This window comes from Taeniopygia guttata, chromosome 2 (genome assembly GCF_048771995.1).
Source record: "Taeniopygia guttata chromosome 2, bTaeGut7.mat, whole genome shotgun sequence".
Lineage (NCBI taxonomy): Eukaryota > Metazoa > Chordata > Aves > Passeriformes > Estrildidae > Taeniopygia > Taeniopygia guttata.
The window spans coordinates 140,421,724-140,435,764 of NC_133026.1; the positions used below are offsets into that span (position 1 = coordinate 140,421,724).

At 44.1% G+C, this 14,041-nt stretch overlaps 1 protein-coding gene across 15 annotated transcripts in view; it reads right to left on the minus strand.

Annotated features, from left to right (window-relative positions):
- Positions 1-1,746: 1,746 nt before the first annotated feature.
- MTSS1 (MTSS I-BAR domain containing 1) overlaps positions 1,747-14,041 on the minus strand; it is a 126,796-nt gene continuing 114,501 nt past the window's right edge. For 5 of the 15 annotated variants that reach the window (XM_030266671.4, XM_072924993.1, XM_072924994.1 and 2 more), the window contains 4 exons: positions 8,576-8,770; positions 6,316-6,480; positions 5,819-5,981; positions 1,747-4,681 (listed from right to left, as the gene is read on the minus strand). In XM_030266671.4, the coding sequence (XP_030122531.4) occupies positions 3,996-4,681; positions 5,819-5,981; positions 6,316-6,480; positions 8,576-8,770 (1,209 nt within the window). In that variant the 3' untranslated portion in view covers positions 1,747-3,995. Of the gene's footprint in view, positions 4,682-5,818; positions 5,982-6,315; positions 6,481-8,575; positions 8,771-9,768; positions 9,889-14,041 lie in introns of all 15 variants that reach the window. The other 10 variants (XM_072924995.1, XM_072924996.1, XM_030266672.4 and 7 more) reach the window with 4 other exon arrangements.

Consider the following 14,041-nt stretch of genomic DNA (forward strand, 5'->3'; position numbering starts at 1 on the left):
AACATATGTAGCTCAGGAATAAGGCTTTAATCTGGTTGATTTTCAGAAACTTTTAATCTGCTCCTTTACAGTAAGTCTGCATGCTAAAATAGGTACAGATTTAAAAAATAAAACTCCAGAAAAAGAGCTTTACATATTCCACAGCTGAAATTTTCCTTCCTGCCAGGAAGCAGGCTCTGTTCTCTGTGCTCAGTTAGTCCAAGAGTAGTGATGTAATTGAGGTGTGCCCTCTTCCAGCACAGCTGTTCAGCACATGCCACACCTCAGGCTGGAGCTGTCTCTTGGAACAAGTGCCTTCAGTATTGAAACAGCTGAGCAAGGCACTGACACCCGAGTGAGACAAGATGCTCAGCAGTACTGCAAACACAGCCATAGAGAGAAGGGGGAATGAAACCACGATCCTTTTGGAGACAAGACATGTCCAGCCAAAGCACATTGGTCTTTGACATCTTCCTGGCTGTATTGGGATGGGATGGGTTAATTTTATACAGAGCAGCCCTCATAGTCCTGGGATGGTGTAAAGAGCACACCAGTTCTGGCTACTGCTAAGCAGTGCTCCACAGCATCCAGGGTGTCCACTGGGCATCCCCCTCACCAGTCGACTGGGGGTGGGGAAGATCTTGGGAGGGGACAGTCGGGACTCAGGGACTGCTGACCCAAACTGACTTAAGGACATGGGCTCCTCTGCAGGGCTCCAGAGGCTCTGCCAGGAGCCTACTCCAGCACAGGCTTCCCTGGGCTCTCTGCCTCCTTTGAGCATCCACCTGTTCCAGCATGGGCTGCAGGTGGATCTCTGCTCCCCTGCTGACCTCCATGGCTGCAGGGCAGGGATGCAGGGGCACAGCTGCATCACCTGCAGGGGAATCTCTGCTCTAGCACCTGCAACACCTCCTGCCCCTCCTTCCTCACAGACCTGGGTGGATGCAGGGCTGTTTCCCTCACATACTCTCACTCTTCTCCCCACCTGCTATTGCTGTACCACAGCAACTTCTTTCTCCTTCTTAAATCTTTTATCCCACAGATGTTACCACCATCACTCTTGGGTTCAGCCATGGCCAGTGGTGGGTCCATGCTGGAGCTGGCTGGCATTGGCTCTTTCAGACATGGGGGAAGCTTCTGGCAGCTTCTCACAGAAGCCACTCCTGCAGGCTCCTGCTACCTAAACCTGGCCTCGTAAGACCAGTGCAGTAACAAATGTATACCTTTTGATTAACAATTAAACCATTGCAGTGCAAAGAAACCAGGCTATTGTGTGGCAGCTCCAAGAGGGAGCAACATCCTCCCCCTTCTGCCTTCAATGCTGAGAAAGCTGAACAAAGGGAAGTCTTCAGTCCTTTGGGGAGCTGTGGGAAATGGTGCTGGTGTTGTGCTTGATAAATTCTGGCTGTAGCATGGGCAGTGTTGACAGCAGCAATTTTCCTCCTCTGGCCTAAGAACTGCAGTCCAGCACTGAGATGGATGCACAAAAATGCAAAGTCATCTGTGCTTCCTTGCCAGGTAAAAACAGTGAGGTGCATGGAAATGTCATCTGTTAATGGTTTAATGGGAATTTCCATCATTAGCACTGCACTTCTGCTCCACTGCTACCCTGCTGGTGCCCATCAGTAAAACAAAGCTATAAGCAATGTTATTTACTTGGTTTTAATTCTCGCTTGCTTGTATTACATGCAGATGGAACGTGCATGATCTTGAAGGCCACCACTGATATCCAATGCTCTGGAAGCAAAAAGTCTTTAAGAAGCAAAATACGGGAGTTTTTCAACAGTTCTTTATTTATAATGTAGGCTTAAGCAATAATTACAATGTAGAAGGGAGACACACTTACAGCAATTATTTATACCAGTTTAGAACAAAAAACTGCACAGGGAGAGGTCAACTCTCAGTACAAACTAGCAACTAAACTACAATAATTTACCATTAGAAACAATTTATTTTTCAGCTGTGACACTGCTTTTACAATATGCAAAAACACAAACAATAGAACTATCCAAAGTGTTTTGTCACATTCTTTCTACATTGAATTTGGCAACATTTTATATTAAATTTTACTGATTATACTAACGTTTAAGAACTAAACAAGTGAAAAGCTGTACTTGGGTACAGTTACATCCATTTATTTCAAAGGTTTAAATAACACTTTTAACTATTATCTCCTAACAGTTTTTGTTTATGCAAAAACCATCTCAAAGCCTCATTTGCACAATGCATCAGCTACTGTATCAAGATTGGTGGGCTACACCACAGGCACTACTGTTTATTATATTCTGTAATAAGGAGCTTGTTTTTCAAAGAAAGGAAGGTATAATATCTTCTAAGAATCATGCTTTTTTTTTTCTTTTTGCTTTTAAGCCATAACAAAAAAAAAGTTTAGCAAGCACAGCAGTGTAAACTGTCATATAGAACACAGTGACTACACAGTTACTAGAAGTTTCACATCCAATGCAGTTATGTATTAAAGCATAAGAGGTCATGTAGGCAAGTCTAGAGCCAACAGAAATCTGCAGTGTGTGGTGGAAACCAGCCCCTTAAGTGTGTGATTTGGTGCATTTTTAAACAATCCTCTATGCGCAAGTCTGGCGTCCCTCCACACATGGGTCTCCTGTGGTGGGCAGACAGCATCCTTCTGGATTGTCTTGACTGGAACACGTCATGCCAAGGGGTCTGCAAATTTCTGTCAGCTTTAGGAGATGGGTATTGCAGCAATAACTTACTTTTATTTTAAGGAAAAAATCCAACTCTTAATTATTCTATCAACAGCGTTCCAAAAAAATTACTTAAAAGTACAAAAAAAAGAGATTATAGTGGTCAGACTCCCAGTATTATCAAAAAGCCAGTATCACCCCCCACCCCCCCCACCCCTCAACCCTTTCTTTTCAGTATTTAAGAAAAGCCAATCAACTGCCATTTCAAAGAAGTTAAGAAAAACAAGCCCCTGTATTGGAAAGAAACATTTGCAGTTTATTAGATCACAAGCTGGTTTCACCTGTCAAATTTTTAAGTGTTTTCTCAAAATAGTTGGGCTTTCTAAGGTGCCCAGCCTGCTGGGCACAGTCAGAAAAAGGCATTTTGATAACATCTAAGAACTCCCTGCTTGCATTTTAGAAATGTTTTCACATTTATAACTGCCTTAAGCCTATTTTCCTTGTTTGTATTCAGCGGAAGGATGAGTGGAACAAAACGTGAAGGTGGAAGAACCAAGCCTACACAGTTATGGCTGCATGCATGTGACTGAGAGTTGCTGCTGTGCAGTCAAAAAAGAAATGTGGAAAAACCCAGTTTTTAAAACACCCTACAGAAACAAAACACTGCAATCCAATATGGCTTATTCTGATGCATTTACCATGAAGCTACTAGTAAATCATCCTACTAGGCTACTTTTGTGCAACAGCATCTGCTATTTTGATGGCATCTCCCTCCCCCACTACCCCCCAATAACTCTACCAACTGCAGGTTTCTTCCTTGCATTACATATTGCTTTGTCAATTTTTTTCCTGCTTTTCAAAATTTTTTAAATACTTAAATGAGGATCCGTTCCATATAGCTTGACTTAAACTGTAGTAAGTCCCATTGTTCTATTTTTTAACCTCACTATTACAAGGCGCTCTACAAAAGCTTGCAAAAAAGCCAAATTTTCACTAAATCCCTTTGCTGAAGTTAACTACTTGACAATTTTTTTTTTTCTTCTATGATTTAAAACTTTACAAAGAGAGTTATAAAAAAGGTAAATGGGATTTGGCACCTTCAGAAAAAATTAAAAGTGTAACTTAGATCAAAAAAATGCAGAAACAAAATCATTGATATTTACAAATTAAAACACCACTGAAGATTATGTCTTACTACGCTCTTTCGTTTGTTTTCTCTTTTAGAGTACTTTCAGACTGTCTGTTACCGAGTATCTTAAAAAAATCACTGACTACAGATTGGAATGGATAGAGACAAATTAGTTTTCTCACAGTTCCTTCTCGGTGTTCAGTAGTCTGGCAGCTTCTCCGCTCCTAGGAAATACGAGGTGCTGAGCGGTCATTCGTGGTTGTCTTCTTCAGCTTGACCCCGCGCCGAATGGCGTTGAGCATATCCTCCCCCTGCGGGACATCGCCGGGGCTCAGCTCGCCGGGCTCCAGCTCCGCCTGCCCCACGGGCGCCAGGCTGCCGACCCCATCCCGCTCGCCCTCCTCGCCCTCGGGCACCGCCTGCCTCTGCTCCTCGGCAGCGCCCGGCTTCTGGCCCGCCGCCGGAGGGTTGACAGCTGCTTGCCCGCTCCACGAGGGCAGGCTGGTGACAGCTTGCCCACCGTCTCCCGCTGCTGGAGACTCCAGGCTTTGCTCGGGGCACTCTTCTGTCCCAGCGAGGGCACCGGGCAGCCCCCCCGGGATATCGGGGACAGTCGGCGTTTTGACGGGAATCACCGGCGTCTTGATGGGGATGGGGCCTCCGCCGATGGTGCCGCGCCGGACCGAAGGCTTGGTGGACGGCGTCCGTCGGATGGTGGCGACGCCGGGGGTGGCGATGACTGGTCCCAGCGTGGTTGGCAGACCTGCGGTGGAAGCAGGACGCTTGGTTTGAAACATTCTGCGATAGGACTGGCTAATGTCACTGTTTCTTGGGATGGTGGAAGATTTGTCAAACTCCTGTTGTTCTGCCTCCTGGTCACCACTCACAGAGAAATAATCATAATCTGAAACTGATGCCAAAAGACAGAGTTAGGATCAAACTGGAGCAGACAGCTGGCTCACGTCAGTAAGTCTGAAGTACAGATAGATAACCAAAAAAGCCTGGAGTCAGTAAGAATGAAGGGAGTTTCCACCTTTAGAAGGAAGAAAGTCCATGGTTTTGTGACCAAGATTTGATGCCCGAAGGCATCACATCAGACCAATCCTACAGCTGCAGGGGCCCCATGGCTCTTGTGAAAGAGAACGAGCCCCAAATTTGCCACCAACATGAAGATACCAAAACCTCCAAGACATGTGCCACCACTTGTAGATAGAAATACTTGGAAAATGTAATTTAGATTAGGTAAGTGGGTTCAGGGGACTGTGTACCAGTGATTTCAGCAGCAAATCTGTTTATTTTGCGAACAAAGTAAATGCCAGCTGTCAGCTCTGAAAACTCAGCCTCAGCTTTAATAATTGCGTGGAGAGGTTCCTTCCTCTCCATGTAAGTGCTGAGCCAAGCTTGGCCCTCCACAAGCCCTGATGCTTTCTGTGACTGCACAGCGCAATCACCCCAGCTGAGGAAACAAGGCTTGAACTGCAAGCACCAAGCTTGGTCTCTCTCTTGCTGTTGGTTCTGAAACAGGGTACAAACCCCAACACCTTACTGCAGCTTCCTAGCTATGCCTAAGTTAAGGTCTCCAATGGATTCTTTTTCCAATTACAACATTTCTACTTAGGCAGAAAAATAAAAGGTCAGCAAGGAAAACCAAGAGCAGACTGAGAGTGCTGATGGAAGATGCCAAAGCTTGTGAGTGTGTATTTGCTGAGACAATAGCTCAGAAAGCACACAAGAAGTATTGGATGCAACACCAGTGTCATTTATAATGCCAGGATCCTCTTCAAAATGGCAGCATCCTTAGGCTGAAACTCACTGAAGTAGCACACAAATACAATTGTTCAGTACACCATGCAACAGTGTGGGTTTCTATGTAATTAATAAATCCGGGCTGCATTCCAAGCTGGAAAAATCCTAACAGCAATGCCAGCCTTCCTCCCCAGCTGGACTACAAAGCCAGGAAGCAATAGCTGCTCCTTGGCACCATGGGGTGAGTGTGTGATGGCCAGGGTGGGAATGCTCTAAAAAGGAACATCTCCTGAATGGGTACCTTGAGATGGGATCGTGTCCTCTGAACAGCACGGAGTTGTTGTCTGGGTGCTGTAGCCACTGGAGCACTGCAAGGAATCCCGACTGCTCCTCTGGGTGTCCAGCTGCAGCCCTCTGGACAGAGCGAGTGCCAGCTCCTCACAGGCCTCCATCTCCTCACCCTGCTGCTTACACACAGGAGAGAGACTTGTTACACTTGCATGGCTCAGTCAGCTTCACCCACTTTTCTCTCCTCCTCACCAAAGCTTGTCACCATTATAATCCAACAGGATTGAGCCCAGCCTTTTGCTTGGGCATAAAACAGATGCTTCTTTGGAGTACACTGCCCTATGAAAGTCAGTACCCAACGGTGCATTCCCTCCTGCCTGCATGATTCCCACTGACCACACCAGCACCACTTCCCAGATAAACACAACATAAGTGCATCCCCAGTCCTGGCAGGAGCCAGCACGGCCATTTCCTTTGCACCAAACTGAAATATCTGAAATAGAGCTTCACCCTTGTGGCAGCTGACACCGTCATGCTCCGAGGTCTCTGGGCCTCCTCGGGGGGCGCAGGGGCTCCGCTCTGAGCTGCTCCATTGACATCTGGCTCGCGCTTCTCTTTGCGACGCTGCAATGTGTTCACCATGGGCTGATCGTACGGGCCCGGCTTGGCCCAGTCCTAAGGAAACCAGCTCGTTAGGGACAGCCTTCATCAGGAACTGAGCTTTAATTACAGGCAAGACTATGCAAAAGGGCAATTTTAATGCAACAGATTGTGTATCAAACTGGATATGCCTCTCTATAAGGTGAGAAATAAATTTTGAGGTATTAAAAATCTTTGTTTATTAAACCTGTTTCCTTTATTAAAAGGAATGTAAATTTCCCATTCTACCTAAATGTTCTGCTATGAAGGTATGTAACATTTTGATACTATAGTTTTATCTAAATGAAATTCCATGGTGTCAAAGCCTACATTTTCAGAATTTCAAGCTGTCACAAAGCAGAAGATACAGATAAATGTCCAATCAGTGATGCAACTGTTCCAGATGTACACACGTTCTAGTATTACATGCTGTTACAGATGTCTTCAGTTCTGAAAAATTAGGCTTGAACAGATTTTTCATACACATCAGTGGAGCAAGTTACTGTGAGTTATCTCTCAGTTTACTTACTAACTGAAATCTAGTTTACAGTGATAGTCCATACTAAAGAAAGACTAACCTCACTCTGAATTACTGGTGCTACGTTTGAAACAGAAATTCCTCAGGCCATGAGGGCTGTATTCACTCAGGGCTCTATTAAGCAAAGTCCTGAGGGTGTCCAGAACCCACACACTGCACACAAAGAGCTTGACTGATCCAGGCTCTGTGCTGGGATGCAGAACCAGTGCTAAGCAGCAGCTCCCCCAACACCAGCTGCTGCCCGGGCAATCCCAATCCTATAAGTTTTCCTTCATTGAGACAAAGGCTGCTTTAAAAATGAAAGGAACAACTAGTGCATGAGAATGGGCCCCACATCCTCCCAGCTGCCTGCTGGGCAGCCTCCCACAGCCTTCTGATGGACATTTAATGATGGACCAAGACCACACTGTGGGTTTCTTGAGGGGTCTCAGTCCAAGAAATGAGAAGTGCAAGGCTACTGAACTGACAGACCCCCTTGGACAGACAGGTATTGGTTTTGCTAACTCATGTGAAACTTTGCTTTGCCTTGACAGCTGTGCCTCTGCTCCAAGTGTTTTGTTGTGAAATATTTTCACAACAATTTTTTGTAAAATATTTTTAATATGTTGAATATTTTGAAAATATTTTGAAATATTTTCACAACAATCTTCTGCAGACACAATAAATGACCCTGAAGCCTCAGGATCACTGTGGCCACCCTGTATGTATCCCAACAGTTTCCAGCTGCTGGAGAGAGTGTAGGGGCATCTGTAATAAGTTATCTCAATTTAGATGTATATACATGGGTCCCGTGGTGCATATGCAGTATTATATAACCATCCACAGGCATTTAAAATCTGCACAGCTACTGTTGACTGCACATCAGCCTTGCTGAGGATCCAGAGCAACAGACAAGAGACCTCTTCCCTTTGCTCTAGGGCAGTCTCCCAGGGGGAACCACCTGGCAGGGATGAACTTTAAGGCTCTAGCAGAGCAGACATGTTTTGATGCCAAGTAAGATCCCTGCAGATCCAGCTGGAGCAACTAAGAGAAGTTAGGGCACTCTTTTGGTGTCTCCCCAAGAGAGCAAAATGAGCTGGGTGAGCACATCCAGTCTGTGGCAGTAAAGCTTCAGTCACCACTTGGATTTACCTGGTGCTGAGCACCTTCTTAAACCACTTCAGCTGGATCCAGGAGAGTGTGCCACTGGCCCAGCCACAGGGAGAACATCAGGCTGTCCAGTGTATGGTCCCACTGAAAAAACTGGATGCCCTTCCCTACTCAACTGAGCACTTTGGCAGTGCTAAATAAGCTCTTTTCCCCATCAATAGAGCCCAGAGTGTTTTCACCAATGTTTCAGAGCTAAATTATTCCTTTCTACCTAGATTTGGTCAGCTTTGGTATGTTTCAGTTGGTACCAGAACACACAAGATCATTCAGAAATACCCACAACCAGATTTTAGGTCTGATTTTCACCATGCAGTGCCCATTCAGAGTGACACCAAACAGAGCAAATCAACCAGGAATTACATGGCCCGAAAAGGAGCAACAACTAACGTGTGCATGCTGTTGGTATGAGGAGGTGAGGACTGCCACAACAAAAGGAACACAAACCTTCCAGCTAGGGATCTTAGATGATGGTAACATGCCTGGCCCAATGGTGTAATAATGAACGTAGTCTGGAAGGAGGGCTGAGGGAGCCCGAGTCCACGCGCGGGAGACAGGCGGGAAATGAGGGAAAGGACCTGCACCAACTGAAGCTACGGATGGGTCACTTGATAAACTACAGTGATAAAACCCATTAGACAACTGGAAATGAAACAAATAAAAAAACAAAAACAGAGAAATTAATATAAACAGAATGAATACGAAAATACACTGTGACTGATGTTCTAGGGAGAAAATCTCTGTATCTTAAAACAAACGGAAAGAAATTCTTCAATTTGCTGCAAATAAAAACCAGAAAATTGATACGATGCTTGGTTCATAAGTGAGAGCACCTGAAAATTGTTATCTGTATCAAATTTCAGGCATCAATCTAGCAGTCATTGTCTCCAGGCTGAGCAGCTTTTCCTTCTGTCCATGAAAGCAGCACACTGTGAAAAAGCCTTTATAATTTAGGTACCCTGCAGACTCTGGACATAGAAATAGAACATTTCCAATCCTGAAGGCATTTGCATTGGTGGCATTCAGTCTGTGTAGCTGGACAGAGAGGAAAAGCATAAAGCCTTCAAACATGACACGTTCTGGCTGTGTGATGATATGGAAGAACAAAACAACAAAAACCAACAGCAAGGATTTACCAGATGAGAAAGGAGACTGCTATCACTTCCTCCCCCAGTTTAGAGTATATCCCATATGATTTATTCCAATCATGTGTATTTTGCTTTCCTTTTTGGTCAAAAAAACAACCCCCATTGCTCAGTGTAATGTATGCTGCCTAATGGGAGAGATGGGAGAAGCCACAAACAGCACAACCTGGGCAAGGTGCTTTTTGTCAGGCAACCAGCTGGTTTGAGCAGCATTCCACAATCTCTTTGAGTAGAAAAGCTGGAAAATGACTTTTTCTTAGAAAATTACCTCTTAGAAAATGCCCAATTTTAGCTTCTCCTAGTAGCTAGTTCAAAGTCAATTGTGGTTTTTATTCAAACATATTGACTTCTAAGGGAGAGTGCAGCAGTTCCTAGTCTCATCCTCACAAAGAGGAATCCTGGATGCATCCCATGCATGGGGGGTTTTGTCCAAATGTTGCAGGGTTTGGATAACGAGCCAGTAGGTTTGTATGTCTTGGAGATGAAGTTTTTCACCTTATCTGTGGAGGCCCAAGCCCCCATGGTGGAGCCTGAGCTGACTGAGGTGGGGGAACTGCACTCGCTCACTGACTGGCAGGTTTCAGAGGCTTCTGAAGAGGCAGAGCTGGACGAATTCTGCAGCATAAAACAGCACCGCAATGCAGGGAAAGGATACACAAGCCAACAGAAAAGAAAAAAAAATCACAAACAAAAAGACAAAAAGCACATACACAGAGACACACAGGAGAGGGAAGGATGAGAGAAGCAAAGGGTTAGGATTTTAAAGATCAATTAGAAACTGCTCAAAACTATTGCTAATGTTCATGAAATCTATGAAAAAAAAAAAGCCACTAGCTTAATGCGAGAACTTGCCACACTGCTCAGGAATGAAGGAATTGAGGCAGCAATCTCAACTCCTCATTGCAATTTCAGCATCTCAATTCTGCTGCTGTCTCAGAGCAAGAAGCTGAGGGACCTGAGGGCACCTGTGGTCCAAACATGCAATATACTGAGACAACTGATTTATACAGAAAAGCAGATCATCAGTACTTGAAAAACACAAAGTTCAGATTTAAAACATGGAGTAGCAAACATCACATTCACAAGTTCTTGAACATTCTGATCTGCGTAAGTGCTTGTGAAAAGCTCATTTGAGTTCAAGTATTATGGAAAAGAGAAAGAAGTGATACTTACCAAAACTGCAGGCTTCCAAAGTGCATGGCCTGTATGCATGTGCCTCTGCAGGTAGGATGCATACACCCAAAGCACTCGGACTCAAACCCTCCTGTCCGGCAGCCAGCAGGAAGGCACATGCCCTCTGCTGAGTGCAGAAGTGGTGGCATTGCTTGCCACCTGCCTTCTCCTAACAGCAGAGGCAGAAAATACCAAGGACTTGGAAGGAGAGTAGAAGAAAATGCAGGACACAAAATGTCCACTGAACACATCAAGCATTTTGCTCCTACCTAGGAACTTCTCCAATTTTTGGTGCACACCTTTATGTACCTTTGCTCCTGTCAGACCTCTACAATAGCATCTAATTCAACTACACAAAGGCCAAGGGGAATAACCACACGAACCATTTTACCAACTACAATGCTCTTCCACATCTCCCCCTCAGAAGTTGCATCCTCCTCTGTAGGGATGTGTGTCCAGGTCCAACTGAGAGTTTAGACATGGTCATGAGCACTGGTAGAGTTGTCAGGGCACTACTGAGCTCTATTCACTCTCAGAAATTCAATACTAGTAAGACCAATTCACTCTTTAGTAGCCAAGGACCTGTGAAACAAGTCTATATAAAGGTGCTTATGACAGCAGAGAGAATGTGCTGTTGTATCCAGTTTGTGTAGCAAAGACAGCAATTTCAAGGAATGACATGTTGAAGAAGGGAAATCTCACCTGAAGTAAAATTCCCCAGTTAACCTTAGGTAAGATCTGGGATGAGTTTGCAATAGGACAGCTGAGTTTGAGACAGTGTAGGGGAGCAATTACTCCTAAAACCCACAACTTGTCTCACTCAGGAGCTACAGATGGGTAATGTACAGCCAGCTGCCTGGGTAGAAGGAAATGTAGGTCTCCCAGCATGGAACACTGTCACCACAACAATTTTGGTGAAGACTGCTGGGGCAGCTGAGAAGTCAACACAGTATCAGCATCTTGAGCTGACTGGTAAACCGTGATTTAAGTGAAATTTTGCAAAGGCTGATAAAATTTTAAAAAGCATGTAGAGTGATGGGAGTATTTTACAGAAATAACACTCATGCCACTCTATGCTGACATGATGATCTGAAGGTGCCCTGTCAAATGTGCTTAGGGTACAAGCATGCTCTGCTAACAAGGCTTGTATTCAAAGTGCAATAAGAGTTGAGGTGAAGGTATAATCAGAGGGAACAGCAACAAATGGCACATAGGTGTAAAGGACAGCAGTGAAAGTGGCATACCTGATGATGCAGTGGCATGATATTTTAGTGGAACTTGTCATATTCTTGATTTAATGCAACTCCTTTTACTGGAGAAAAGCCTCTAAAAATAAGAATACTAACAAAGGTGAGCTGCAGTTGACTCTGCCATCAGTCATAGCCATGGTGCACTAAATGGAGATGAGACTATTGCCTCTATCCCTTGAGAAAAATACATTATAGAAAGGTAGCTTTTACACTAAACTCCAGAGTTCTGCCTGACATTCCAGGTACCTCAGCAAAAGAAGCCTCATGAAAATACTCACACTACTGTTATGGTTTAACCAGGAGTAAGAACAAGACAGAAAAATGCAATTACAGAAAATACTTTCTGAAACCTCCTACTTATGGCCTGAATGACCCTCCAGGATCTGCACGCTCTGCACATGGCAGGAGAGACAGTGAAGGGTCCTAGTGCCAAGCATGGCATCTCCCATGAAATCTTGTTTTCTACAGATGCCCCAGGGGTGACAAGTAAGAACTTGGAGTTTACATTTAATACACTATTTGTGTCTACAAGACAGAAATTTCACAAGGTTTTGTCAAGTAATGGTAGAGAGAGCTCATAGATGAGGTTTATTACCAACAAAGATACATTAAAAAAGGTCAAAAATGAAGATGCAAAGTATGGGCAGAAAAAAGGACTGCATTTGGTGAACTTATTTTTGCAATAAAATCCCTCCTCCAAAGTGAAGTAAAGATGACAAAAAAGGACTTTCCCACTAATTCAGTGTATCCGTTTTCAGCAAGAAAAGCTAGACAGAGGCTGAACCAAGATGCCATGGGGAAAACATCCTGGAAGCTGATGGAAATGCAGGAGGTGGTAGTACAGAAACAGGGTCTCCTCATCTTCAGAAACTTGCAAGGCACAGAGAAAGGGAATTGCTAAAAAAGTATTCCAACAATGGAGAGGGAGGCAGAAGAATACTGAACTCCTGAAGGAAAAGCATAAGGAAAACATGACTGGCAGCAGGTCAAAGGATGTTTGGAGAGCCAGTCCTGAATGGCTGCACATGGGTGTGGGAAGCACAGACTTCCCTTCTTACCATAGGGTACACAAGGGACTGAAAACAGAAACTGCACAAATACAGCTTGGGCACACAGTCTCCAGACTTTGCAGTGTTTGCTCTGGATGCACAAGCCTTGGCACACCCTCTCCTGGGAGCACACACACAGGGCAGACTGATTTCTACTTCCCAGCCCATGGTGTGAGAAATTTGACTATCAGATTTTTTTCACCTTGTTTTAGTAGATTCATTTTTTTAAATGACTGTTTTGTTTGAATAATTTTTTTAATCAGTTCTTTCATTTTAGCTATTTTTTCCCACAGCTGCGATAAGGGCAGTTCTGCTGTGTTCTAAAATTACCTCTTCTGAGAAAATGCTTAAAATTAACTGTATAAAGCTAAAGCTGTTCTCTGCAGTGACAAGCAGTGCCCCAAATGTACATTTGTACAAGTGTAGCTTGGTCTCTGGTCTCTCAGATGAGCCATGGATAGTGTCCCACTTCTTGGTGTGGTATGTATGAGTTCCAGCAGGGATATAAAAAAACCCATTTTCTGAGCTACCCAACAGTACAATTATATTTTCCATCTGCTGTCCTACTAACCTATAAAAGGACCATGGTTATCTTGGATTATTTGCATCCTTTGTTTGCTATGTTTTCCACTAAAACATGGCATTGCTTTCTTAACCTTCTCCCATTCTCAAATAGGAGACAGAGCTTCCTGGACAAGGTTTCCCAAGAGACCAAATCCTAATGATGAGCGTGCTCCAATGTCCCTCTAGAGTATGTGGAAGATGGGCTCAGCTACTTTTAGAAAAGCTCTGGATGCTGACTCAAGGGTCACCGCCTCAATTTGTCTAATTTCCTGGAATCTGCCTCTACTGACCCTTCTTACTAGTCAGGGACAAACTATCACAAAGAAGGAAGAAAAGGAATTTTAGAAGAAACATCAGAAAAGGAATTCTAGAAGAAACAAATATCTGTGATAATTTACAGATGTGTTTCAGTTTGGACTTGATTTTTGGAGTTTGTTTTGTTTGTTTGCTTTTGGTGGGTTCTTTTTTTGTCCTGTTTTGAGGTTTCTTTTAAGGTCTGATTTGGAAGCATTTATTAACTTAAATGGAAAACTGAACAGCTGTAACAATATATTTCCCCTATTCGAACTTGCAGCTATTTAAAGCAATGGAATCTACTGAAAAGCAAACTCTGCAGCTTTATAACCTGTACATGCACAAGCAACATCACATTCAGTTTCCCTCTACATGACTGTTTAGGGAAAGTGCTTTCCAGATCATTCTAGCAATAAAGACTTATCTCTCTGCTGCCTG